The sequence below is a fragment of the Hylaeus anthracinus genome, unplaced genomic scaffold (assembly GCF_026225885.1).
Source record: "Hylaeus anthracinus isolate JK02 unplaced genomic scaffold, UHH_iyHylAnth1.0_haploid 0, whole genome shotgun sequence".
Classification (NCBI taxonomy): domain Eukaryota; kingdom Metazoa; phylum Arthropoda; class Insecta; order Hymenoptera; family Colletidae; genus Hylaeus; species Hylaeus anthracinus.
Window position 1 is genome coordinate 24,204,623 of NW_026533254.1, and position 27,642 is coordinate 24,232,264.

The following is a 27,642-nucleotide window of genomic DNA, read 5'->3' on the forward strand; positions in this document are numbered from 1 at the left end:
GTAGAGTAATCAGTCGCTAGTGCAGATTACCCCGTCGGCAATGTAGAGGGCCAAGCCGCTAATAACGATGACTTGGTCGGTAATGTAGAGTGCTCGGCAGATAATGTAGAGTGCTCTGTCGGTGATGTAGAGTGCTCGGCCGATAATGTAGATTACTCTGTCGGTAATTTGGAGTGCTCGGCAGATAATGTAGAGTGCTCTGTCGGTAATGTAGATTACTCTTTTGGTAATGTAGATTGCCCTGTCGGTAATGCGGAGTGCTCGGCAGATAAGGAAGATTACTTGGTCGGTAATGTAAAGTGCTCAGTCGACAATGCAGATTGTCCTGTCGGTAATGTGGAGTGCTCGGTCGATAATGCAGATTCATATACGTTAACTAGAAATTATTTCATGCTTTTCTTTGCATTTTCCTATACTTTTAAAAAATTATATCTAGAGCTAGTGCGTATTCATATAAATTAACTAGAAATTATTTCATACTTTTCACTGTACCTTTTTTGAAGTCGGTTAAATATTTTTTCCAAAAAATTATTTTATGGTATGGAGGTGTTGGTTACACTGTGCTTAGTGTATAAAGATTAGACTTGAGCAGTCCATGTATATATGGTCGAAGGTCCCCACAGTCTTGTGGCCGATACCTGATAATGCTTTCTCGATTCAGAAGAGGATCTCTTTTACCATCTTTTGTTTCGTTTATCTTTTCGAATTTTATGATTGATTTTCTCAATTAATAAATTGCTTTCTAGTTGTTCAAACGTGTGATCATTAAAACTTTAAAATAAAATCACTTATATTCTGAACCATTGAGCTCTATCCTAACTGGAGTGTGAACTCCTGTAGGAAGAAGTAGAGGCGACGGAGGTCCGAGAGAAATGCAAAATGGGTGGTTCCGGTATTATCCTATAGCAAATTTATTTGTAGAGGGGGAACAAACGTACGCCGTAACATAACCTACCCGAGCATCGCTGAGCATTGTCGAATGAGTTACTTTCAGATTCTTTACCGCATAAAATTGGATAAATACAATATACATTGAATTGTGACAAATAATAAAATTTAGCTCTATACCAAATTGTACATATTTGTATGATCTAAGTTATGGTATGTAAATTATGTATACTATTTCATTATTATGTCATTATTATTAATGTTTCTATCGTTTTATATATAAATAGAAAGGAAATAAAGTTCAAATCTGTACATAACTAATCTGTAAATAATTCCTAGAGTACTGCGAAATTCAAACAAAGAGGAGTCTGTTCTCTCTCCACACATAAATTTGCTATAAGATAGTATCACTGGAACCACACATCTTGCATCTCTCTCGGACTGGCTTCTCTCTCGCAGTTCACACTCCAGTTAGGATAGAGCTCAATGCTTTTACCATCTTTTGTTTCGTTTATCTTTTCGAATTTATGATTGATTTTGTTAATTAATAAATGACTTTCTGGTTGTTCAAACGTGTGATCATTACAACTTGAAAATAAAACCACTTATATTCTGAACATAAATGTATTATAGTCTCAAGTACTATAGTCTTGGTACTAGTGGCGCCATCGGTGGGAGAACGTGCAAGTTTGTCCCGGAATAGTTTCCATTTTTAATGCCAGATGGCGCTATTAACTTCTGCTTGCTATCACCATCTAGCGTCGATAGTGAAAACTAACCTTACTACAAACTTGAGCTTTTCCCCACCGATGGCGCCACTAGTACTAAAACCCAGCTCATTGAGCAGCTCAGTGAGCGATGACCTTCCTCCAGTTATAAAAATTCTTATTAAAAAAAAAGAGGAACGTACGTAAAGTTCAGATGATCCGCGAGCAGGTTCCATATTTCCCCGTAGATTCCACTCACCTTCGTATCGTTCTCATAAAACGAAACTAAATCCCCGTCCTAAGAGTAACGATGAAGTACGATTGAGATTTGAATGGAACTATAATTTAAATTTAAGCGCAATTCGAAAGGGTTCTACTTAAACCTCGTAGTAAGACGCCTTCAGAACTTTCCCGCTGATATGTTCCGCGTTAAAATCTCCTTCCCTGGCTAACGCTCTTTCTCGCAAGCCAGCAAATCTCGGAACACTGTACAGATCTACGAATTCCTGTCGATTTTTGTCCCAAATCATGTTTCTGTCCACTGCACACTGCACAAATCCGTAACGAAACAATAAAACGGAGAAAAGTAGAAACATCGTCCGATACTCGTTTTAGTAGTATTCCAGACGAATTGTGTTCGCACGGTTCCAGCATTGGAATTAATGTGCAACTTGCCATTATTAAACTTTGATCGTACAGCGAAGATAGAGATGGGAAAATTGCGAGCTAATGATCGTGGTTTATTGATTGTCGAGCAAATACTAGTCACTTTAGCGCCTAGATTTTCCAAAGTGATTCTAATGGGTGAAACATGTCAATGTGACGTGTCAGGAAACTCGTTAAGTCTTTGAAATATTGAACCAACGTTTGTATTTCTTCTTTATCTCTTGTGTTATCGGTTCTTTGGTCGAAGAGGACTATAACTTTTGTTATACAAGTCTACTCTAAGATGAGTCGCTGAATTATGATGAAGGATTACAGGGAAGAAATACTGAACAAAATTTCATACAAAAAACATGGATCGTATATATCATACTTGACTGTATATATAAAGGTCTTAAGTTTATGATCCTTCGTCGACATAGTTGACATAAGTTAACTTAAGTCTAACCGATGACGAGCCTTCGATACGGCCACAGGAGCGTTGCGATACAAGTAATAATACAAACACCGAGTCGGAGGCTCGTCATTTTCAAAAAGTCTCGTTTGAACTTAATCGATAGATTATTCTAATCGCCTCCGCGAATCTTGGTTTACATCGATTCTGGGGGAACGACACATCCGTCGACGCTATTCCTTGCAGTCGACGAGACGTCTCGCTGATTTTCTTTTAATAGAAAATTATAAAAAGTATAATACAGTTTTATTCAAACTCTCTCACTCTCTAGGCTCTTGTTACCTAGCTTACACGCGATCCTATTATTTTCATGCTATCGTTCGAGGCCAAACGTTATCGATTATTTCCTGTTCACACCTTGTCGGCTATCATTCGGATGTTGTACTAGCTTTGAACAATTCGAGTGCAATAACGCTGGTCGCATGCTCTACGCTCTATACACGAATGATAAGTGATCCTGTATAATTTACACATCAATATCATCGACAACATTCTTCTCGAACATCGTTGAACCTCCACGGTTGTCCATCGTTAGTTCATTATGCTAGTCGAATCGTGATTCACCGCGACCATAGATCCCTTTCTCTTCTAACGATCGTAAGAGCATTTTTAAAACGTTATGTTCGTAGTATTAATTGTCACAATCGCTTTATGATTATTCTTCCATAAATTAGCAACAGAGTACGTGATCTCATCAGTTTGTCGTATAAGATATGAAAACCCCCACGTGTGAGATATAAAAATGATAATGTGACGATAGTGTAAAAGTTGTAACGCTTAATTTACGAATGAAATTGCTTTTGCTGGTGCGAACACAATTATTGCTATTCAGTTTTTGGTATACGATATGATTTTAATTGCTTTCCTCTTCGTAAACGAATCGAACATGGCGGTTCGCGTACAATCGCGGGCCAAGGAAGAATTGTTTATCGAATTCCAATGAGATCGCGCTTTAAATTGTTCTTTTCGCAGGGAACAATTTATCGTTAGATAGAGGGTAATCTCTTATTGTGCAAATTGTTTAAGACTAAAATTACTTATTATCAGTCTGGTAAGCACACAATATTACAAATACAGCCGATATCACGTGTATATTACATTCGAGTAACGATACATCGATTAAAAATTCGCGGTTTTCGTTAGTGCAAAAATATAAATAAATATCAGATAAAAAAAAAAAACGTTGCGTTATCTGATTTACAATTTTGTTCCGTCAAATGCTATCCGGCGATATTATTGTTACGGCGATGTAATATATACGAATTAATAGCCACTCATGTACTTACGTAAAATTAACGCGTAATTTATCCAGTGCTATCGAATATGCTTAAACACATATTAACACGATACCTAATACTTTCAAATACAATTGGAGAAGTAACGTTAAAAAAATACGGGAAACGTTAATAGTACAGCCTACAGTCTACACTGTATATATCTATATTTATACGTATGTATAGTCGCTCGTATTATATGTATAAAACGTTAATGCTTGTACATCGTTCGAAGTGTGTTATTGCCAGTAGAAAATATTATGCGTAGCTCGGTTAAGAAATAAATAGAAACGCGGAAATATGGCAGTGATTCGGTATCGAAGGTCGCACCTAATCTGTTCGACGAACGTTACTCGAAGTTTCGAAGATTTAAATTGTACCTAGAAACGGATCATATCCATACATACCTTGTACAGCAATTACAGTAAACATATAGAAACATAGAAATTCGTCGTGAGTTCACCGCGTGATGGTTGTTACTTCGATACCCTGGTCTCGGTTGTAACTTTGCTGGGGTCCGGTAACCTGACGACTAGTTGTGCGCCGTTCTGCATTGGTCTGGTACCGTTCAGCGTGTTTATTTTGCCCACCGACTGCGTCGTAGGAGGCAAAACTTTTTTTGCCCCGCTCAGCTTAGGCGAGCAGCACTGTTTGTCGTCGTAGTCGTTCAAATTAATGTTCGTCTGGTTGGGATAAATCGGTGTCTTGATGGGTGTACTGTGTTCACTGTAAACACAATTCGTCCTCTGTTCGATCGGGTTAGCATTCTGGTAGGTCGGCAGCATTTTCAATCCATTGCTGTGATCGTTCGTGTTACAGAAACTTTGCTCCACCGCGTTAACCTTGAAGTTCCCTACGTCCTTCTGATCGCACTTGTATATCGGCGCCGACAACTGAGTGGAATTGGTTTTATTCGTGCTCTTGTGACTGCTTCCAGAGTAGCTAGTTATGGACTCGTTGCAGAAATCGCTCAGATAGGTTTGGTTTATGTACCAATTGTGCAAACGATGGTGAATCTCTGGAAACTGTGGTCTGCGATTCGCGACCTCGTGCCAGCACTCTATCATCAGGCTGTAGATCATGGTGGGACAGTCTTCGGGACAAGGTAGCAACTGACGCGACCGAATCATGTCTATTACTTCTTGATTATTGTAACCGTAATATGGCTGCAAGTTAAATACGATATATAAATAAGATATCGAGAGTTTGCAAAGTAAGGTAGTTAATACGAAGATGCGTTTCATTACCTGTAAGCCATAACTATAAATTTCCCATAACACAACACCGAAACTCCATACATCCGACTCCGTCGTAAATTTCCCGTAAACAATTGACTCTGGAGGCATCCATCGAACAGGTAATAGACTCTTAGATTGGACTCTGTAGTAGTCGCTACTGTATATGTCTCTCGATAACCCGAAATCGGAGATTTTTACCGTTAAATTGTCTCCGACTAAGCAATTCCTCGCGGCTAAGTCTCGGTGGACGTAATGGTGGTTCGCTAGATATTCCATGCCTGAAGAAACAGTAAGCTCTAGAATTTTATACAAACAGATAGTAAATAGTAAATTCGTTGTAGAGCGTGAACTAACCGGACGCGATCTGTAAAGCGATGTGCAGAAATTCTGGTTGCTCTAAAATCTTGCCAGTTCCATTGTTTAACGGAACATCGGACCTTGGCGAGTGGCAAATGAGAAATTCGTGCAGATCCCCTTGGGTCATGTACTCGAATAACATGCACATAGGCTCCCCTTTCAATATCACGCCGAGTAAGCAAATAATGTTTGGATGCCTGAGATCCGTCATGAGATCCACTTCTCGTTTGAAGTCGCTCTGAGTTTTTGGACTCGCGTTCTCTTTTAATGTCTTCACCGCTACGTAAATCGGTGGCTCGCATTTATTGCCAGTCTGTAACTCGCCTTTGTACACTTTTCCTAGAGGGCGTATAAGAAATTGTTTATTTTATACACCAGCGATCGAGTGGAAAATCCAATGTTTACCGAAAGCTCCTTCGCCGAGTTCTTGTAGAAGCACGACGTTATTAGTGGTGAATTGTGGCACTCTGTTATTGGACGTTCTACTGCTTCCGCTGCTCAACGTTCCGGTTCCGGGGGTTGTGTTACCAGGGCCAGTTAAAAGAGAACTCATTTCCATAGGCTGTGTCGTGTTTCGTCTTCCATCGTATATATTCTTGTCGCACTGTATACCCGTCAACATCTGCGAAATAAGAAGTCAGGTGTTGTTCCAAGCGTAAAGGGGTGATTCGAGTTGAACCTTACTTTGTTCGATGGTAAATGATTCATTTGCCTCGTAGACTTTCTGCTTCTATAGCAGCAGCAATAACAAATCAATATGACAACAAATCCTCCTGTTAGCACAAAACCAACGACTGCATAGATCCATAAGTTTTCAACGCATTTAGGTATATCACAAAATTCCTTCTGCATCATATGGTTGACGTCAACGTAACACCACGGTTGCGACTCGGAATTACCCGGATTGCGACAATACGAATGTTGGCCAGCCAATTCGGGATAATCAGAGATCGGAAGATTGAAGTCAGCCACCCATTGCAAACACGGTCTTCCGCTGATACTCGTCTTCACGATACCCCGATATGACTTTCCGCTTCCCCAATAACAATAATCGTCTGCAGGTAACCCGGATAATTAGGATATTAACAATACTCGCTATAGATATCACGATATCGATAATGTATGTATATTGATACTCACTTTCCTGGACGTTGTTTTCCGTGGAAATTCCGAGACTTAAACAATCACGAGCCTCAGGAGTGTTTTCCATTGGTAAGTCACGACAATTAATTAAAGGCACTTCATGTCCAATCAGTGGATGTCTTTTAGCGATTGCATATTCTTTTCTACATAGATCGTTCTCTAACATTTCGCACTCCTCTCGACAAATCCTTCGTAGTTTACGATTAATCTCGTTTCGGGTAGAGGACTGCACGTCCCCGTAGCTTTGACTAAGGAGTTTTTTCGTGGATTTTCCGTCCTTGTACGGATCGGAACCAGGTCCTAACGTTGGGCTCCGTTTTCGCGGGATACCATGCGATCGCTCGATGTCATCCGCTTCATCTCCGTCGCCGACGTCCTTGGATAAACCGCCTTGGTTGTTATTTAGAAGGTGAAACAAACTTTTCGAGTTTTTCAGCTTGAGAATACTGTCAGGGTCGCGGCATATCGGAAACGCGGAGTAACACAGAGATGGTTTTGCGTAACCTTCGCAATTTAACGAGACTTCGCTGAAATATAGAAATTAAAAATTACCTTAATACGTAAAACGAATGAATTATACATCTTTGTAATAAATTTTGTAGAATTTACTTACTTAGAGTATTGTATCACATTGAAGGCTTTCATCAATTTGTCGTCGAGTAATTCTTGCGTCATTGGATATGGAATATACACCGATTGATTCTCCAGAAATTGTGCACATGTTTTTCCTATGTACACCTAAACGAACAATGTTACGTCAGAACATTCATTTCAATAGTAACGTTAGGAAAGTCTCTACGTACCTCGCATTTTCCTTCATGATTGTCTTTTCTTCCAGGAGATAACTGCATATTGACGTTTCTAAGGCCACCGATTGCGTGGACGTCGGTAGTACTAGATTGAGAACTAGTCGGTTGCGGACTCGGCGATAATATACTAAACGAATTTGTCGATGCCAGATGGGAGATGAGCGGCGTCGACATTCCAGATCCTGAGAGGTCTAATCCTTCTCCGGGCCTAATGCTATTCAAAATTAATTTTTATATTATTTACATATACAAATACATTTCGTTAGTTATATAACTTTACATAAATCTACGTTTTTCACAAAGTTGGAATAACAGATCGTTGCGTCGTCACGCGAACATTTTATGTCATGATTTTTACAAAAATGCACGATCGTTTTTTTCGTCACAAACATAACCTCAACCAAACAAAAACACAAAGCTAACGAAACGACACAAGGAGTTTTAAAATTGAAATAAAAATAGACGGAGCTGTTAATTGAATTTTTATTTGTTTAATGGGCATGTACATCGTTGCGTATGTATTATTGCAAAAAAACGCGGTATTTTTTTGTATAACCTCGCGGATACAACAAAGAGTGGTTCACCTTGTCCCTGTAATAGTAGTAACATTTTTGACACTATTTATGGCACGTACAAAAATACACGCATTTTGCAACAATACTAGGTACAAGAGTAGCTTCATAATTATAAATTATCTATCAAAACATTTAATTTTAACAGAAAGCCTGTGTCATTTGACACCACACCCGGCGGCCATTTGTAAACTGTCGGTAATTGCAGTTTTTGGCGGTAAAATAAGGAATCAACACGCTTACCATACCGTGGTAAGTAAAACTGTCATTTAAACAGAAGATAAGGTAGGAATTCAATAACTTACTCGTCGAGGAAATCACTGCCGCCGGTCATGTCGGGCGAGAACTTATCGTCGACCGATGTTTGATCGAGAAGGTGGTCTGGTTGAATAGGAGCTGCAAAAGAAATTATTGTTCGAATAATTATTGCTGTATACTCAATCCATATCGTTTGAATTACATTTATACGTATAACGGAAGAGTACCCAGTTACAATAATACGTATAGATTAATTTTTTAATTTTTCCTTTTATTTTGAATGGAACTATATGTATCTTGTTATAGAAAAACTTTACACTTTACACTTTTAAACACGGAGAGCAAATATTTCCACGATGAAAAGATGGGGGAGCAATTACGAACGGTATTCCACCGACAGCGTACATAATCAACTGAATTTTCAATGAATGGGAGCCGTGGAATACTTTAATAGCGGTGTTTAGTACGATACATATATCGAAAGGTCCTTTCTTCGAGAATAGACTGTTACTATGAACTTCATTTATTGCAGAATATAAAACATTCATTACAAATTTAAATTTTTAGTAGATTTCATATTTAAAGGATCCTGCAAGCAGATTTGCAGCTTCGGTTGCCAGTTACAAGGCGTAGGAACCAGTAGGCAACCAGTACTACAGATCGTACGACGGGTTGCCTGCTTTAAGGCGCGGGCGAGATGCCCCTGGTAATTGGCAATCGGAATTGTAGACCAACTGATGGGTTGCGTTCAATTTACCCTGATCCTTTTTTACGTAGAATGACGGAAGGAGCCAACGAATGTAAAAAATTACAAAAACTTAAACATAAACTTAAACTATATCGTTTAAGTTACATTTATACGTATAACGGAAGAGTATGGAGTTACAATAATACGTATAGATTAATTTTTTAATTTTTCCTTGTCTGAATCGCACTTTTATATTATTGCATACTGTGTGGATCTAGTAGTACCTCGCACATTCGAATTTTCTATAAATGCATCAAAATCAGCAGTCTACTTTTAAACAAGTTTTCACGTTTATCTGTTGCGGTAACGATGTTTTTCGAAAACAACAAATGCCCCAAACTCTTTACAGCCCCTCGAGTTTGCATTACTGGCAACCTAAGAGCACCCTCCACTGAATCGCAGCTTCCACGAGGCCATTCCGCCCCGAGTAATCGTTCTTTTATCGCGTCTGGAGCTCGTTGTTTACCCCTGAACACAGGCAACCCTTCTTCTTCGCGAGTTTACATATCGTTTACACTCCGCTTCCTTCGTAGATGGCGATCCTCGATCCTCTCGGTTCGTTTTTATTCCCGATGACGCGGTGGAGCGCCCACGTCGATAAAATTTGATACTCGACCACCTGAAATCTTTTCGATTCTACGTTCAAGGTGCGCTTTCGTTGGCGGAGGCCTCCTCTTTGTACGCGCGGCACGTCCCTCGGTCCTTTTGAAAATCTCCAGGTTTATTTTCCCCTCTCTCGTGGTGCTCGCTTTTGTGCCGGCATAATTCTAAAAAAAAGTTGGGACACGATGAAAGGGAGCGTGCTGCATTCGCTAAAAATCCCCGTCGAATTTCTACGGCCTTCCTCTATCGTGTTTCGCTTCTCTCTGTTCCTGCATCCCCGCTCTCTGTGCGCACGGGAAATATCAGTTTCATTTCGTTTGAAAGGGTGCCGCGCGAACTTCGTTTCTATTTCGCCCAGGAATTATTTGACACGTTAAAACAGAACCTTTCGTAGCATGCGTGGCCGGAGCACCAGTAAAATTATATAATTAGAAAACCTTGTTAACGAGCTCGATGGTCATCTGGCGGCGAATAGTTGCATTATTTTTTACATTCGTTGGCTCCTTCCGTCATTCTACGTAAAAAAGGATCAGGGTAAATTGAACGCAACCCATCAGTTGGTCTGCAATTCCGATTGCCAATTATCAGGGGCATCTCGCCCGCGCCTTAAAGCAGGCAACCCGTCGTACGATCTGTAGTACTGGTTGCCAGCTGCCAGGGGCATATTTCCTACGCCTTGTAACTGGCAACCGAAGCTGCAAATCTGCTTGCAGGATCCTTTAAATATTATATCTACTAAAAATTTTAATTTGTAATGAATGTTTTATATTCTGCAATAAATGAAGTTTATAGTAACAGTCTATTCTCGTAGAAAGGACCTTTCGACATATGTGTCGTACTAAACACCGCTATTAAAGTATTCCACGGCTCCCATTCATTGAAAATTCAGTTGATTATGTACGCTGTCGGTGGAATACCGTTCGTAATTGCTTCCCCATCTTTTCATCGTGGAAATATTTGCTCTCCGTGCAACGGGGCAACGTAATAAAGGGGACTGCACAGGATGTGCATAAAAAAATCGTCCAACGAGACCCCGCGTGCTTTATAACCCGAGCACAAGGTGTGTTTTTTTTCTCCTCTCTTCTATTTTCGTACTCGGCTTAAACGCAAACAGAATATAACTCTCCGTATCGATTCCGTTCTGATTTCAATTATCTTTCATTACATCGGGGGCCGTATTGTATGATTTCCGGGCAATGAATTCGATACGCGACGCGATCCGAGCTTCCGTTCGCGATTCGTTCGACTGGTCGCTCCATCGATTTATCGCCTGGCAGATAATGGACCAGCGCCAGCGTCTCGATTCTCTCAGTTTTTATCGAAACTGAAAGGGTCTGCCCCGGCGCATGGGAGAAAAGTAATCGAGGGAAGGATATGATTTCGATGGACAAAAGATAGAATTCATTGATGCATTTCAGACAGGGGAATTAATCGAATTAATTGTACGAAAATTATTTTTCCACCGATGATCATTTACCTAGAATTAGTGGAAGCTCAGAAACTTTTGAAACGATTATAAAGACAGTACGGGTTCATTATTAGAGGTATTAAAGTAATTTATGCTAATTTATTTTTTATTTTTATGTTACTTTTGCATGTAAATCTTGATCAGGGACCACAAATTAAGCTTCAAGAAGCATGATTTATTAAGCATAATCAACCATTTATATTTGTGAATAGTTAGTTTTCACCTTGCATGTTAGATGTCACAGTCAGTTTGTTTGAAGACTTTTTACAGTAACTAAAGGTCAAACAATAATAAATTATGTCATTAGAATGTATGTAGAGTGATTGAAAGTTGATTGTTACACGTATTATTGAAGATTATGCGAATTTATTACGGTTTCGTATTATTAGTAACGTTAGCGCCATCTCTGAGAGAACGGCGGAAACTACTCAGGGGCGACAAACTTGGGCGTTTTGCCACGGATGGCGCCATCACCGACTAAAATACCGCCATAAATAAATTGCAATTATTTGCATATTGAAGCTGTTTTACATGTAAATATTGATCAATAACTTGTAATTATGCATCAGAAATCATGATATGGCAACCATAATCAATCATTTATGCTTGTAAATAGTTAGTTTTCGCCTTGAGTGTTAGATGTCACAGTCAGTTTGTTTAAAGACTTTTTACAGTAACTAAAGGTCAAACAATAATAAATTATGTCATTAGAATGTATGTGGAGTGATTCAAAGTTGATTGTTACACGTATTATTGAAGATTATGCGAACTTATTACGGTTTCGTATTATTAGTAACGATGGCGCCATCTCTGGGAGAATGACGGAAACTACTCGGGAGCGACAAACTTGGGCGTTTTGCCGCGGATGGCGTCACTAACAAGTTATTACTGATATAAATAAATTGCGATTATTTACAAAATTTAAACCTTCCTACATGTAAATATTGATCAATGACTTGATATTAAGCTTCAAGAAGCATGATTTAATAATCTTAATCAATCATTTGTACTTGTAAATAGTTAGTTTCAGCCTCCACTGTTACATGATGCAACCAGTTTGTTTAAAAACTTTTTACACCAACTAGAGGTCAAAAAATGGTGAATTGTGCTAGTAAAATGTACAATAAGTGAGTAGAAGTTCTGTAATAGACGTAATAAAGCAGATTAAGCGAATTTATTCACTATTTCGGGGAAAAAATGTATCTGTGGCGCCATCTCTAGAGGATCATTAGGAACTAATCGGCGATAAACTTGGGCGTTTTGCCGCGGATGGCGCCACTAGCTAGTAAATTATGAATATAAATAAATTGCAATTATTTACAAATTTAAGCTTTCTCGCACGTAAATATTAATCAATTACTTGCAATTACGCTTCAAGAGGCATGATTTAATAATCACAATCATTAAAAACGTTTAAAATTAACTAATTATAAAATAATAGGTCTACTAATTAATATTTAGAAATTTAGTTTTTCAGTTTCTGCCTGTTAAAGATACTCTCGGGTGAATTTTGTTATTAAAATGATTGTAAAGTGATCACAAGTTCATTATTACATACAACAAAATGTTATATTAAATACAACAAAAAAAAAGTACCATGCAAAGTGGTAAAATGACTCCTTCAATTTCCTCGATTAAACGAACGTTCGCGTTGATAAAAATAACAATGTACCGTTCTTGATAAAATTCGGTCCCCTAGCACATTTTCAACGGCGCTTTTACGGCGGTACAAATTACACGGGGCACTGGAGATATCATAAATCGCGAGCGCCGCGAATCCTTAAAAAGTCTTAACGGGGACAGAAAAATGTTCGGGCGGGCGCGATGATGAAATAAGCCATTAAGTCACGGCCCCCGGTGTAATATCACGAGGAGCAACGTAATCCCGTCTAATGTCGGGCAATGAAACGTAATAGCGTAATGTATCACCGCCTATCTCGCGATTCTACGCTTTACAAAGTCCTGGGAAATTTTATGCAAGGAGCTACCTCTTAAATAGTTCACCTTTTCTGTATTCTAATTGTATTTTTCTGATGATAGCTGATGAGTATACATAATAATAATTAAAACGCGAGGTTTTGTTATCAGGATCGATCGCTCCCCGCAAAAAGAAACCGATAATTCATTCACTGCTTCACGATCCAAGCCTTCGTTACTCAGATACAAGCGACTAAGCTTCAATGGCGGGAGCCATAGCACGCGCCATTTTGTATTCCGGTCAGCTGATTGCGCTCCTGCGCGCGCATTCGCGCGGTAGCTTCGATTGCTCGTATCTCGAGAACGAAGCCTCGGATCGAAAAACGGAAAAAAACTTTTCGCTTCGCATTGGCACAAGGAATCGATCTCGATACTTTGCTGATTCGAATATTAATGTCTGGTTCGGATTCGTGCCTCTCTTTAAGTCCCAAATGGGCAACGACTCGACAGGAACGCCTTTTAGTTCCCTGCTCCACCTCGAATCCGGACATTGCTCATTTTCCGACGACCAGTTCGGGTCTACTTCCGTCGACGTGCAAGAATCGCGAGCGGAGGCCACGGTTCGTCTTTGATAATCAACAGCAGCCCCATCCGTCTTGGTCAAAGGGTCAACACTTTTCCGTGCGCGACACCCGCGACCAGCCGCGCCGTCGGATGCATTATTCATGAGGCAGGCGTGGTAAGTGTTGTCCGAAATTCAATTCAGTAGCCCGCGAAAGGCAGGGGCGTACGTGATTTGCCTTCTGCTGGACCCGGGGATACCTCGTCGTCGCTTCCACTTTTTATCATCCTCCTCCTCGGCCCCGTCGCGTCTTCCGCTTCCTCGTCCGCGTGTTACCTGACTAATCGACCAGAGATATCGGGATGAAATTGTTATCGGGCACGGTGCAGCTGGAATTAAGCCGACCAGGATGGAGGGGGGGGGGGGGGAGCGGTGCGCTTTATTTCGACTCTTTTCTTTCAGGGTAGACGTTCTATCGTCCGTCCTGGTCTTCGGTTTCTCTTTCTTCTTTTTGCAACCGGGTATTTTGCGGCTGGCCGAAATGGCTTGGGACGGACGTCGGGTATCGGGAGCGACGATTGCGTTATTAAGTTCGCGGCGTGAAACGATTTTCGATGGCTGGCTGCACCGGGTGTCCCGAGAAACCCTCCCCTAACTAGGGGGTAAACCCCCTGAAAAGGACGGAGTCCAGTGCAGAAGAACATCGTCCTAGTGCCCCGATCGTCAACCCTCGACCGATTTAGACCAGCAAATTGTTAGTCAACCCAGCCTTAAAATCTGTTGGACCGATATTAACGTCCATGTTGGCATCCGCGATAATCAGTGACCCTTCAAACGCGAGCGCATTAACGATGCAATTAATTTGCATCCGAAATGCAGCGAGCGATGTCGAGGACCCCCTGGAATCATCGAAATTTCGTCGACGGTTCACGGAGGCCTGACACACGCGAGGTCATCCCCGTGACGAACCCCTGGAAAAGTGTAGCTCAGAAACAACGGTCAACCGCGTTCCCAGGCGCGTCTAATTTCCCCGTAATTTTGCTAATGGGGCTTCGGTAGCCCCCACGTGATACGACGCCATTAACTGGGCTATTAAATCGCTTTTATCGTATCCTATCGCTATCCCATTAATATTAATGGCCCCCTCGGCCCTGATCGGAGATATTTCGACGGGAGTGACGCCACCGTGCCTGGAATCTGTACGCGTCACTGGGAATTAATCCTTCGCGGATCAAAGGGATTCAGGAAGGAAAAAGACTGGTTCCTACGAGGATTCGTGGCTGGGATTGTGTTTCGTCGTAGGCTGGCTAATCGAGTGTAGCGCTGGAGCCTCCGGGTGCTTTGTGGAGTCTCTTATCCTGGGAGTGGATGGGATTAGGGGCTCGAAGAGAAGGGGGGACCGGTGCACAGGAGGAAGGAAAGGTACAGGGGGACACGCGTTCCACCTGAGCAGGTTGTCTCCGTAGCAGAGCTTCTGGATCCTTTGGTGTCTTGTCTGGGAGTAGCTGGAGCGTGGGCACCCAGGGATATCGAGGGCTATACTTTTGTATCTAGAGATGTAGAGACCTGGAAAGTTGCTACAGTAAAGACTCGATAAGTGGAAGAAAATCGGGACCTAAACATTCCAGTTATCCAGTCGAGGTTTCTATTCTGCGTTTACATTTGACGCGAGCCGAGCGTCGAACGTGGAAAAAGACAGAGGGTGAAAGAGAAAGAGGTCCGAGGAAAAAAAAGCAGTCGACAGAAGCGTATCAATCGGTTAGGATCATATTACACTGCTCGCTCGCCGAGCGTCAAGGGGGAACCCCTTCAGTGGTGGAGATAGTCATCTTGTATATATCCAGTCAAACCAGTCTTTACTGTATTACTCATCCTCGTGTCCTACATGTCCTAACCTAGATGTCCGAACCCTAGGATGGTAGTTACTAGGACTTTCCCTGGAATTAACCGAAAGTCCCAATCCCTCGGACTGAAGAGTCCCTTAGAATTCCTCCTGATAGGTTGTGAACCCTCCCAGCTTGGAATATCACGAGAAAGTGACCGAAAGATACCAGAGAGGCTCGTAGATGCTCCCGACATCTTCTTCGACATTTCTTGCTTAGTTTATCACGTGTTTCCTCCGAACAACGTATCTCATAAACATTGCATTAACCCCTTATCTGCATGCGCCGCGGGTACTCTTTCGCTTAGACGCGTTTCCAAAATAGAGGGCGTAACGACGGAACGGCGGTAGCGGGCTTTATTATAATTTCATGTAATTTCGCTAATGGGGATTAGTAGGTGGGCGGACATAGAATAATATTAGGGAGAAACTTGCCGCGGGTTTAAGCCATAATCTAACATAATACCGGCGTCGGGGGATTATTTTTTGGGGGTATAGATTCTTGTAGACCGAAGATACCTCTCCAAGGTGGAAACGTGTTGCCGCTCTAATTTTCCTCTCGGGTTTACCAGAATTATTGCGCATAAGTTCGGCGTAAGTTCCGCGTTAAATTTCTTTGCGCTCTTCTGCAACCCCTAATCCCAGCCTGTTATTTGTGGACGATGCGCTTGGGTAAAAAAGGAGAGGCAAATGTGTTGGAACATGTAGTTCGGCTATTCCACTGTAGCGCTTGGTTACCGAGTGTTTGGTTATTTATACCAGTGTCCTAGATGGTGACTACAAGGTAAAGGGTGAACACGACATCGCGAAACTTCTCACCCAAGCAGACTCTTTCGTTGACTGTACTATAGCTATAGTTGGGGCAGAACCAATTGGCCACTCGAGGCTATCGTGGGGCTATCCCTACTTCACTCATTCGCTACTCGCGCCATCTGTCGTCAGTACCTCGTACCACGACGGAAGACGACTTTTTCTTTGAGGGGATTCCCAATTATTAATCTTCTTCGCTGTGGAGAGTTTCAGGTCTACTAATGTGGATATCCGTAGTACATGTCGACTTCGAAATGAGGCATTGATAACCAGAGTGGCCTAAGTAACATATTTTTACAAAAATTGTCTTGAATTTTACTAGTCTCGATTTCACATCGTCGGGGAACTTTCGAGTTTTCAATTTCCCTGAACGTCGATGGCACGTCGCAGTTGCGGTTTGGCCACGAGGATTGACCGGACGTCGTTTTGAACGGTTCTGCGGCCAGGAATATTCGATCTGTCACGAATTCGCCGGTGATCCTCCGGTGTTTGACGACTTTATTTCCCTTCTGACAAGCCATTCCGTGTTTTGTTTTTTTTCCGTTCGTGTCGATAGCCTATCGGGGGGAGGGCGGGGGGGGGGAGGGCATGGTTGGAAACGAGTGATAAGAATCGATGGCTTTATCGTTGACCTCTGTTGAATTGGGGAGGATCGGAGTAGAAAGAGGAGTTGGACGACTCGAAAATGAACAGAAGATTGAAAACTTTGGACCACTCTTCGAGTTCTGTTTTCCTATAAATTGATGCCTATATTTTTTTCTATACATACTTCTAAGCTAAACACTTTTTTTTTTTTTTTTTGGTAAATTTCAAACCAATTTTTCCTATACACCGAAAAATTCGATCTCTCTTCAAATTGAAGTCTCAAATTCATCCGTACCGCGCACTCAGTTTCCCTCTGACCCGAAGATTCAATTTCTTCATAAATTGGGGACCCAATTTTGTTCGTACACCGAAGATTCAATTTTCCTTCAAATTGAAGTTCCTACTTTTTCTTCCATTGCGAATACAGTTTCCCTCGAGATTCAATTTCTCCATAAATTCATCGCCGAAGTCCCCACCGAAAATTCGCGTACTTTGGGAAATTCAACTGGTACTATTTGAATAACACAATAACGTTAGTTTTAGTCTCTGTTTGTTTCGAACACTGTGTATCGTCCCTCGAGGGATTAAATTTCACTCTCTCCGTCGAAGTTTGGCCGGTATTGCCATGAATGATTCATTACGTCAATCTAGTATAGGCGCTGGGATTCACCTCAACAAGTCAACTGATGTTATCGGTAAGGGATTCCCCTCAACAGGGCACCACGTGTTCAAAGCGTGGGATTCCCCGCAACCAGCCAACTGACGTTATCGGTAAAGAATTCTCTTGAACAGGGCACCACGTGTTCAAAGCGTGGGATTCCCCTCAGCAACCCAACTGATGTTATGGATAGGGGGTTCTCCTCAACAGGGCACCACGTGTTCAAAGCGTGGGATTCCCCTCAACCAGCCAATTGACGTTATGGATAGGGGGTTCCCCTCAACAGGACACAACGTGTTCAAAGCGTGGGATTCCCCTCAACCAGCCAACTGACGTTATCGGTAAAGAATTTTCTTCAACAGGGCACCACGTGTTCAAAGCGTGGGATTCCCCTCAACCAGTCAACTGACGTTATCGGTAAGGAATTCTCTTCAACAGGGCACCACGTGCTAAAAGCATGAGATTTCCCTGAACAGGGCAACCCGTTTTAAAGTCAGGGAACTCCCCTGAAGGGATCTAGGGTTACAGAGTGCTTCTCCTCGAGCGATCAAGTTTCACTCTCCATCGAAGTAAGTCTCGAATATTTCCACGGTTCCGCCAACCTTCATGCCTCCTTTTTCATGAAACATCTCTCTTCGTTTTCGAACGAATCCCGGGAAAGCTGAACGATTAATTTAGCATCGTCGTCTATGATGAACGCTGGGCCACACGGACGTACGTACACACCGCGGAGGCGAAACTTTTAATCTATCGTGGCAGAACGGGCCGTCAGCGGCGATCATAATTCTCTTCTCGTTAATTGGAAACACTTCTGCGAAGGCCGCAGGCTAATAATCCCCGAGCTGATCTTTTTCCCGGATTATCCGGGCTCCAGGCGAACGGTACCCGTGAAAATTGCCTCCTTTAGTGGCGCCATAATTCCCGTGGAATTTATGGCGGCTTCGACACCCTCGGACGTCGAGCGGACTCGATTACCATAAGTCGTGTAAAATCGAAGATTTACTGTACAGCCGTAAAGTGTCCCTCAGACTAGACTTTGGGAGTTTTATGGCGTTTTCATTCGCCCGTTCGCACCGCTGAAAAACTGGCCATCCTTTACGTCCGTGCGATCGACGAAATTGGACGCGTGGCGAGGGGTCGAACGACTTCGAAAAATTCCAAAAATATATACTTTACTTTCGAAAAACTCGTGCTCTATTTCCGCATCGGAATTACGGAACACCCTGTGTTTCCGATCCACGAAATACTGATTAATTATCGGGGAATGTCGACAGTGTCGGTTAACTAATTTCTCTATCGGGTAATTATTATTACGCGGCGTATTATAATAATCATCGGAGGCTCAATTACTACGAAATAATAATGACGTTGATTGCATTGCGATGCACTTCGTAACATTGATGGAACGTAAGCACTATAATTGGATCAAAATTATCATGACCGCCCAGGGCCATTTGACCGACGAGAAACGAAGCGGTCTCTGTTTCGTAGATAAAGAGCCTGTGGGCTTCTGCGCAGAAGCACGGACAGGGCGCAAAGGTGGGAGTAGCCGAGCAGTATGGTGGGGGTAAACTCGCGACGGCCTTGGGCGGTCACTTCATTTTATTCCCACCCTAACGAACCTGATATCCGTGCAACTATCAATTTCGGACCATAAATTTTCTGTTGGACAATAAAATGAATTCGAAGTAAACATTCAAAGAACACATAATCACGAGAATTGAAATAAATCAAAATAATTGTCGCCTGTACCCGAATTCAAATGCGAGTACAAAATTCCCGTATTTCTTCCAGCCGCGGCAGGCTTCTCCATAATTCCGCGCTAATTCCTGTCAGACCGAACAGTTGCTCAATTTCGTTAATATATCGTCGCGCGTGCCGGCTGTTTAAACGGCGATTTAATTTCATTTAATAACACGGAACGGAATTACCGTGATTTATCGCGGGAACACCGTACGCGGAATTCGCAATGCGCAGGCCGCGAAACACCGCGGTAAACGCGAATGTGTGCGCAACGTTGTTTCGACGATGCACGAACGACGGAGGCTCGAATCCCGCACCAGAGAATGGGAGAGAGAGAAAGAGAGAGAGAAAAAGAAATGCTCGCCGACCGACGAAATTTAATTACGTCTCGGGCAAACTGTTTCTGCTCGTAAATTCGTATCCACAGCGGCGGATATTATGTTGGATGTCGAACAAAACTCCCTCCGCGAACATCTATGTATACTTCTTATTTTCATCGCTGATTCGCTCGCTTCGCGAAACTTGTTGTGGCTTGCGTCGGTGGACGTGCCACGGTAAAGACCTTCGGGTTAGGTCGGTTAGGATTATTCGATGGGTAGTAGAAATTTGCATGTATGAATGATATCTTGGATATCATGGATATCAAGGATGCAAGAAATACGGTAGATTCTCCATAAATTTCTAATTATCTTCCATAATTTCCAGAGTCGAAAATAAAAAAGTTTTGTCGTTGCATTAGTAGTGTCTCACCGATTGTTTGGACGTCTGGCCCCGAAGTTCGACGCCAAGTAGTATAGAGGAGTGGGAAGTAACTGCAACTCCTCACACTATAACCCCCACTTCTTTCCCACAATAAACGAAAACAATTTCTTCAAATTGTCAACGTTACACCCCAACCCCATCTCGTGTACTCGCCGCGAGAAGATTGTAATCTGAACGAAGTCCTCCCGAGTCGAGTCGAAGTTGAAATGGCGTTGAAATTGTATCGTTACAGTGGCGAAAGTCGGTGAGAACCACTGACGCGGCGTGGTGATGCGATCATTTCGCCGTTGAACTCCGAGAAAAGCAGACACAGGGCTACGGTACACGAGCGTGCACAGTGAAGAGAATGCAGCGAGATAAATGATAGTAGAGCCCGTCCGCGTAAGCAAACCTCGATCCTAAATATCGTCGGAACCGCTGGTAAGCGATGCAAAAAGGGGATCAGCCCGACAATGGATTGCCTGCGATTCTCGATCATTCGCGGTGTCTTGTTTTTTTCGACCTTCGATCGTCGAGAATTGTATCGCTTTATCGGCCGACGTGCACTGGAATATTCAGTAGAATAGCTCAGAATTTGATCGGTATAAAAGCAAGCAGAGCGCTCCCGCGATTATTCCTCTAATTATTCCACCAACCGTAGGTCCATTTCTTCGAGTATTCTTTTCGGCGTACTTGCAATTACGCTCTTCATAATACGTTTCGTTCGAGGGGCTGCTTCAGACATTACTACAGGGATCCTTTCTCTTATTCAAGAATTGTTCAACTATTTCTGTAAATCTCCTATTTCCGTAATACCTCAATTATTTCTTCCATACTGCCTCCGGACGGTTCTTTCAACGATTTCCTCGATTATACCGTCTTCCAGTCGTTTACATTGTTTTGCCCATTATTCCCCAAGCTGTGTTTCCAATCAACTCTTCGAACCGTCTTTGTTCAAGCTTTCGAGGCCCCGCGCACCGAAGGATGGTAACGTAGAGCATCCTCAGGGCTCTACCTTACCGACTCTTACCGATAGGACGCCCTGCCTTACTGGCAGAACGCGCTGTGTTATCGGCAGGCTGCGCTACGTTACCGACAGAACGCGTTAACTTCGCGAAGACGCTTACAAACTCTTGCCAATCCCCATTAGGTGCGATGACGCGGGCTGCCAGGTGGCACTCCTGCAGGAGGCTCCCCTCGAGCGTCAGACGATCTAACGAAATTGGACGTTTCGGTGCGTCACTCGTACGACCGCCGGGTTCTAGCGTCGAGCAACATCCTCTCTTTGGAGGGTGGCGTAGGGGGGAACGCTGGTAGCCGGTCATGTTTAATAAATACGCGCCCAGTGTTGCATAGTTTACACAGTCGAGCATTCCTACGCGCCGCTGCGTGGCCCCAGGATTATCCAAAATGTCGATACAAGGTAGGCCGCGCGCGCCATTCCAATTTATCCGTTTCCCGGTTCCACCCCACCCCCCTGCAAGCCCCCCCCCCTTTTCCATCAGTTCCGCGATCGCTCGAAACGGTCTAAAGAGGTGGCTTCTAATGGAGCGCGAGCCGGCATCGTGCTCCCGTCGGTATTAAACGCTTTTCGAATTTCGAAACGGAACGCCCGTGCGTGTTGCATGAATTGCGTGTAACGCGGCGAGCATTACACGACCCTCTGCAAATGGTAACGAGCTGCAGGTCGAGCTGGATGATCGCTGAAACGATACGCCTTCCGGTGAAAACGCTAGGTTTACGCGCTCGATCGGGCGTGAATCGTGGATCGGCGGCTCTCACGGAACAGTCGCTTTGATGCAGGCTGAAGCTTCCGTCGTCGGATTGAATCACGTAACAAACGTCCACGGGCCAAGTGATGCGGGGTAGAAGATTCTGGTGGATCGACTCGGTAGTCTTAGGACGGTTCGATAATGACGATTCAGAAGTTGGTGGAAGAATTGACTCGGCTAGGAAAAAAGTTTAAGGGATGAAGGGCAGCTGGAAGAAGGGCTGGGGAATTTTCCTTAGCAGGGCAATATGTGTTAAAGACTATGGAAATTCCCCTGAGTAGGGCAACTAGAAGAAAGACTGGGGGATTCCTCTGAACGGAGCAGGTTGTGTTTCAGGCGGAGGTATCTCCAACAACGACTGACAGCACAAGTGAGGGGATTTCCCTCGACAGGGTAACCGGTGTTACAGACAAAAGGATTCCCCGCAACAGGACGATCTCCTGCTAAAAGATTTCGAACTCGGATCAAATGATAAGTGGCTATGCCAGAGATATTCGTTGCAAAGATCCTAGCAATTCGCCTGAAAGGAGTTCTGCATCAGGGAAAGTACCCTTGGGCGGTCAGTTTATCCCGTACCCATTCCAGTGGACTCGAGAACATGGAAATCCAGCTGTCGCGGTCACAGCAGCGCAACGTATCGTCGTGTATTTTTATTTCGCGATATCTGCGTAATACAGAAGCGATAGAATTTAACGATCTTCCTGGCCGCGCGGCGGATCGCGGATATTTTTATCGGTTCGGACGTGAATCGTTATTTCACGCGCATCGGCAGCTTAGTATTATCATTTCGATACAGGGCGCGCGATATCCGAGGCTATTTATGCTTATTCGTTATCGAAGCACGAAATAAACTGTAATGCTACTACGGGGTAGCGTAAAACGCGGCGCGGGACACGTATTTACAATGAACGCGGCTGCACTTTAACTCCCGTTTTATTAACGCCCATGTCACCGCGCGGACGGGAATTATTGAAACGAAATGGAATTTCGTCGAGCCCCGTCAATAACGATCGAGCATGTGCCTTTGCCGGACGCCGCTCTTTAATTGCGCTATTAATCGACCGTCGTCCGAACGCCAGGTGAAACTCAAACGATACCCCTTTTTTTTCCACCCGCGCACAGTTTTCCGTCGAAATTTTTGATGTATAAAACAGTTGAACGTGGGATTACGAGTAAACGTCCAGAGGACCATTTAAAAAATAAAAGAGAAAATTTGCAGAGGGTTTTCATATTTTTGGAAACGTAGGGGTTAAGGATTATCGAGAATTGCGTGTATTAGAAGTCAATTTGTTGACTGAAAACCTTTTTAGTCAAAATTTGGAACGTTGGTGAACGTTGGCGAACGTTGGCGAACGTTGGCGAACGTTGGGGAGCGTTGGCGAACGTTGGTCGGGCCATTCTCTTCTCATATTTTTGGAAACATAGGGGCAAAGGATTATTGAGAATTGCGTGTATTCGAAGTCAATTAGTTGATTGAAAATCTTTTTAGTGAAAATTGGGAACGTTGGCGAACGTTGGTCGGCCCATTATGCTATATCTGAATAATGAACATTGAGATTAAAGCTGAGTTTGCTACAATTAACGCAAGCCCAAAGATTGTAATTCCGTTACCTCCATATAAAGAAGCCAAAGTCGAAGGATTGTCTCGTACTTTTGGTAGGTAGTGTACCAGGGCAAGAACAGGATCAAACTCCACGTATAATTTGTTAAACGGCCCCCGGGGAATTCTGTCTCGCACGAGATACCTGTAGCTCGACGCGACACCGCGATACGTGAAATCACGGCGTGCATCTACACCTGCCCGACTGAGCAAGACTAATATTCCCTCTTATTGTTTAGCTCAGTCCACGGCCTCCCTCGGGCCCATCGTGTATCCATTTCACGCATTACGAACCGGTAAAATGTCCGTGTCCTGGTGGATCTTGGCACTTTAACGAACCGTTCCGTTAAAATACGATCGTGCTTGATCACCGTTACTTTCTAACGTGACCACCGTAATGCCGTTCCCTCCTCCCCTTCGGTTGGCTTTTCGCTCTTGGTCCTTTTCCTCGCCGTTGTATTTGTAACTTGACTTTGGCCAAGATGATACAGACTGATATAGATGAATGTATATCCACGGATTAATACAGAAACGAGTGGATGAAATCGAAGTACAGTAGAACTTAGTTTATCATGTTCAGTCACGGATATACGAACTCGTAGCTGAGCTTAGTACCATCTAGCCCCTTACGGCTGAGCTCAGTACCATCTAGCTCCCTAAATCCGGTATTCTCTAGCCCCTATAAGTGATCCCGGACCCTTTAGCCCTTTTTAGCTGAGTCCAGTACCTTCTAGCCTCTCATATCTGAGCTCATTACCCTCTAGCTTCCTAAATCCGGTATTCTCTAGTCCCCTCTAGCTGACCCCGGACCCTCTAGTCCTTTTTAGCTGAGTCCAGTACCTTCTAGCCTCTCATATCTGAGCTCATTACCCTCTAGCTTCCTAAATCCGGTATTCTCTAGTCCCCTCTAGCTGACCCCGGACCCTCTAGCCCTTTTTAGTTGAGCCCAGTACCTTCTAGCCTCCCATATCTAAGCTCATTACCCTCTAGCTCCCTAAATCCGGTATTCTGTAGCCCCCTCTAGCTGAACCCCGACCCTGTAGCCCCCTTCAAATGAACAAAGTACCTTCTAGCCTCCCTTTCGATCCTTAGCCCGGTACCCCCTAGCCCTCTACAACTGAGTGCAGTACCATTTAGTTCTCCCATCCGTCTCCCAGTTTCTATTACTGCAAACAACTATGAATCGCGTGGCTAACGTCGCAATCATCACCGTGTACCACCATCCGTCATCGTGAACGGAACAAAGTCTCCATTTGGCAATTTATCGAGCGATGTTTGGGCTAGATCCGGCATCAAGGGAGCTTTGCAGAAAGCGGGCGCGGATAGGAGACGATGGAGATTCATGCGAGATTACGGGAAACGCGAATTGTTAAGTCCCCTAAGCTCCAGGCTTTTCGAGGGACCAGCTGCCCGACGCGACGCGACGCGACGCGAAATCTATACGCGTTTATGGACGATTACGTAGCCGCGTTTAAAAACCGCGGCGCTCGCTGGACGGTTACACGCGGAGGAGGAAAGCCGCGTATGTGAGCGTAGGGGCGGGCGGGGGGGGGGAGAGGGGAGGGTGGTAACGATAACGGGTATTTGCTCCGAAGGGTCGACTATGTAAATTGCAAATTTGTCGAAAATATTGCCGCCAGTGGGACGAAACGTTGCCGATTGCGTACGATTTTTTTACGGATGAAGGGGCGTTTACTCTGAATAAACCATACGAGAACGTGCTTTTGAAAATTTCATGCTCCAACGGGGTTATTTTTATTTTTATTTTTTATCTCGCTGAAAATCCGTTTCCAGCATTAACAGGAGGGGTGCTTTCGGTGTTCGTTGTTAACGCGTTCGTTGTTTGTTTATTATTTTACGCTTTGCACGGGTTTATACGAGGGGTTTGCCCGATTGTATCGCGGCGGGCGCAGAATTCGAAGTTTGATTTCTGTTGTTGTCGGTGTGAATGATTTTTCTGTCGTCGTTCTCTTACATTTGTGGAATTTATCGAAGCTGTGGCGGCGTGTTAATTAATTTCGATTCGGGCTACGGTCGTTCGCTGCGAATTCAAAGGGTATACAGCGTGTGTTGTCGAGCTTTTCAGTCAAATCGGGGTATTCATAGTCCCCTTGATCCATGCAATTCATTATTTCCCATGGAGACTATCATTCCCTTTCAACACGCATTAACACGCAACAGGGAACAGTTACTGACATGTTCCCCGATTTTTTAGGATCGCTGGAGATAACACACGAAAACCTGTGGCCTGTTCAACTATGGCGTTGCGCCGTCTTTGTATCTCCAGTCGATAAAACAGAGTCCTCTGTTAGCAATGCAGAGCGCGCTGCCGGTAAGAGCCGGCAATACAGAACCCTAGCTTGTTGTAGAGTTTATCGACAGAGTGTTCTACATTATCATGGGTGCTGCTACAAACAGGTAACGACACATTATCACCCAAGCACATCCAAATCTTCGCCTATCGCGATAAGCAGCGTGTAGTACCTCTCCAGCGGACACGGTCGATCCCAAAACAAACGAGACAAACCGACGCGAAACAAAACACGGAAAAGGAGGATCGACGAGGAGATCCGCGTGGATACAGGGTTCTACACGAGCCAGTTTGAACCGAAATCGGTTGGGTTATCGCTGTTTGGTGTTGACTTCCCTGCGCGAACTGGATAAAAAGCGATTACCACCAGAGGATGGAGGGGAAGGTATCGGAAGAAAAAGAGGAGGGTAGACGCAGAAACTAGACGATCGCAGGTACACGTAAAACGGACTGAGATAAGGTCGATCGGAGGGTGGAATTCCCCACAGAACGTTAGAGGAAGTGGGGAGAAGGGGGAGGCGTTGGGAGGAACTCTCCGCGGCGTTGGGTTGCTACCCTTTAATGAATAGGCCGGTAGCGACACCCAGGGAATTATATCGGTGACCCGTTACCAGGGAATCGTGTAAGCGTGCTGGGTAGAGGAGAGAAAAAAAAATCGAATCGTGGAAACGAACACAGGAATACCGGTGAACGATAACCGAGCGCCGCCGACCTGTTTTATTTTTATAACCATCTCGCTTAATGCGCCAGCTCCGGGGACTGCGTTGCTCTGGTGTGCGTTAATGCGGCGCCGCAGGCGAGTGTTTGTTTTTTCGGGGATTTTTCAACGGGTGGGATGTAATTTTTACGCTGGGGGAAATGGATGGACTCCAAGATAAGTCTCTTTTAAAAAGATGCATACATGACATTTTTCCTTCTTAGGTTAGGTGCTAGGAATTCGTATACGTTTCAGAGGAAAATTTTAAAAGAGAAAACTGTGCGTCAAGCAACTATGTATATTGTGTCACAGTCGGTTTCTCGCTCGAACAGCGTGTTCCCAAAACGCGCCAACCACCGTTTAAATTACCAGTCGTTAGTGTTGATTTTCCAGCGAAGATTACGACGAGCGAGAGGACCATTAACGCGCTATCAGCGCAATTTATAAAGTGAAACTCGGAATTATAGATCCAATTTGATACGCACGAATGGAAGCGAACAACCGGTCGTCTTAATGGGCCAATATCGGGACGGTGGCAGCGACGCTCACTCTTTGCCAGCTTCGATTACCCGCCGATATAAATTAATCGACTCGAAACTGTCTCCGTGGCGGATGGCAATCTAAGAAACCGCTACCTCCCCCACCCACCCGTCCGCAATTAATTAGACATTTCTGCTGAAATAAAAATTAGTTCCTCGGACGTGGCAGCGTCGAAAACACGTTTCCATCGGTGCTTCCAGCGCTAATTGTGACAGGTTCCGAGACCCTCGCCGTGTCTGGAGTGTTTAGCTGCTAGAGGCTATGTATCGGGAGTGTAATTTCACACTCATCGACAAGAAGGGAGAAGCTGTGCGGTCGAAATCGAGCTGCTCTCGTGAGTGCACGTCCAACTCGACCGGGAAAGAGTTCTGCGGTCGTCTTTAAATCGCCACCGAGACGAGAACAACTTCCCAACCGAAGTTGCATCGGACTTGCCAACGAGCCTCGACAGTTTTCGACGGCTTGTTAACCGATATTGTGGAGCCGATCGGTTTGTCTCGGTTAGAAGCCTTCTGAATCGAACCGACAATAGTTCTCGCTTTAAGAACTTCGGCGACGTGGCCTGGGGGCGTTGAATTTCGATTCACGTTCCACTTCTTCGAGCCTCACTTGCACCGTCGACCAAAAGTTTGGTAACTGCCG

General features: G+C 43.9%; 2 protein-coding genes across 3 annotated transcripts in view; both read right to left on the reverse strand.

The window, feature by feature from the left end:
* LOC128894474 (glutamate receptor ionotropic, kainate glr-3-like) overlaps positions 1-2,261 on the reverse strand; it is a 5,962-nt gene extending 3,701 nt beyond the window's left edge. The window contains exons 1-2 of the mRNA XM_054156240.1: positions 1,979-2,261; positions 1,799-1,893 (exon numbers count right to left, since the gene is read on the reverse strand). Of these exons, the coding sequence (XP_054012215.1) occupies positions 1,799-1,893; positions 1,979-2,191 (308 nt within the window). The 5' untranslated portion in view covers positions 2,192-2,261. The remainder of the gene's footprint in view (positions 1-1,798; positions 1,894-1,978) is intronic.
* A 293-nt stretch (positions 2,262-2,554) lies between these two features.
* Positions 2,555-27,642, reverse strand: part of LOC128888517 (tyrosine-protein kinase transmembrane receptor Ror) — a 40,157-nt gene continuing 15,069 nt past the window's right edge. Inside the window, exons 4-12 of one of the 2 annotated variants that reach the window (XM_054145846.1) lie at positions 8,411-8,501; positions 7,528-7,747; positions 7,338-7,462; positions 6,722-7,251; positions 6,266-6,636; positions 5,987-6,203; positions 5,579-5,920; positions 5,234-5,502; positions 2,555-5,152 (exon numbers count right to left, since the gene is read on the reverse strand). In XM_054145846.1, the coding sequence (XP_054001821.1) occupies positions 4,463-5,152; positions 5,234-5,502; positions 5,579-5,920; positions 5,987-6,203; positions 6,266-6,636; positions 6,722-7,251; positions 7,338-7,462; positions 7,528-7,747; positions 8,411-8,501 (2,855 nt within the window). In that variant the 3' untranslated portion in view covers positions 2,555-4,462. The other variant, XM_054146669.1, reaches the window with a different exon arrangement.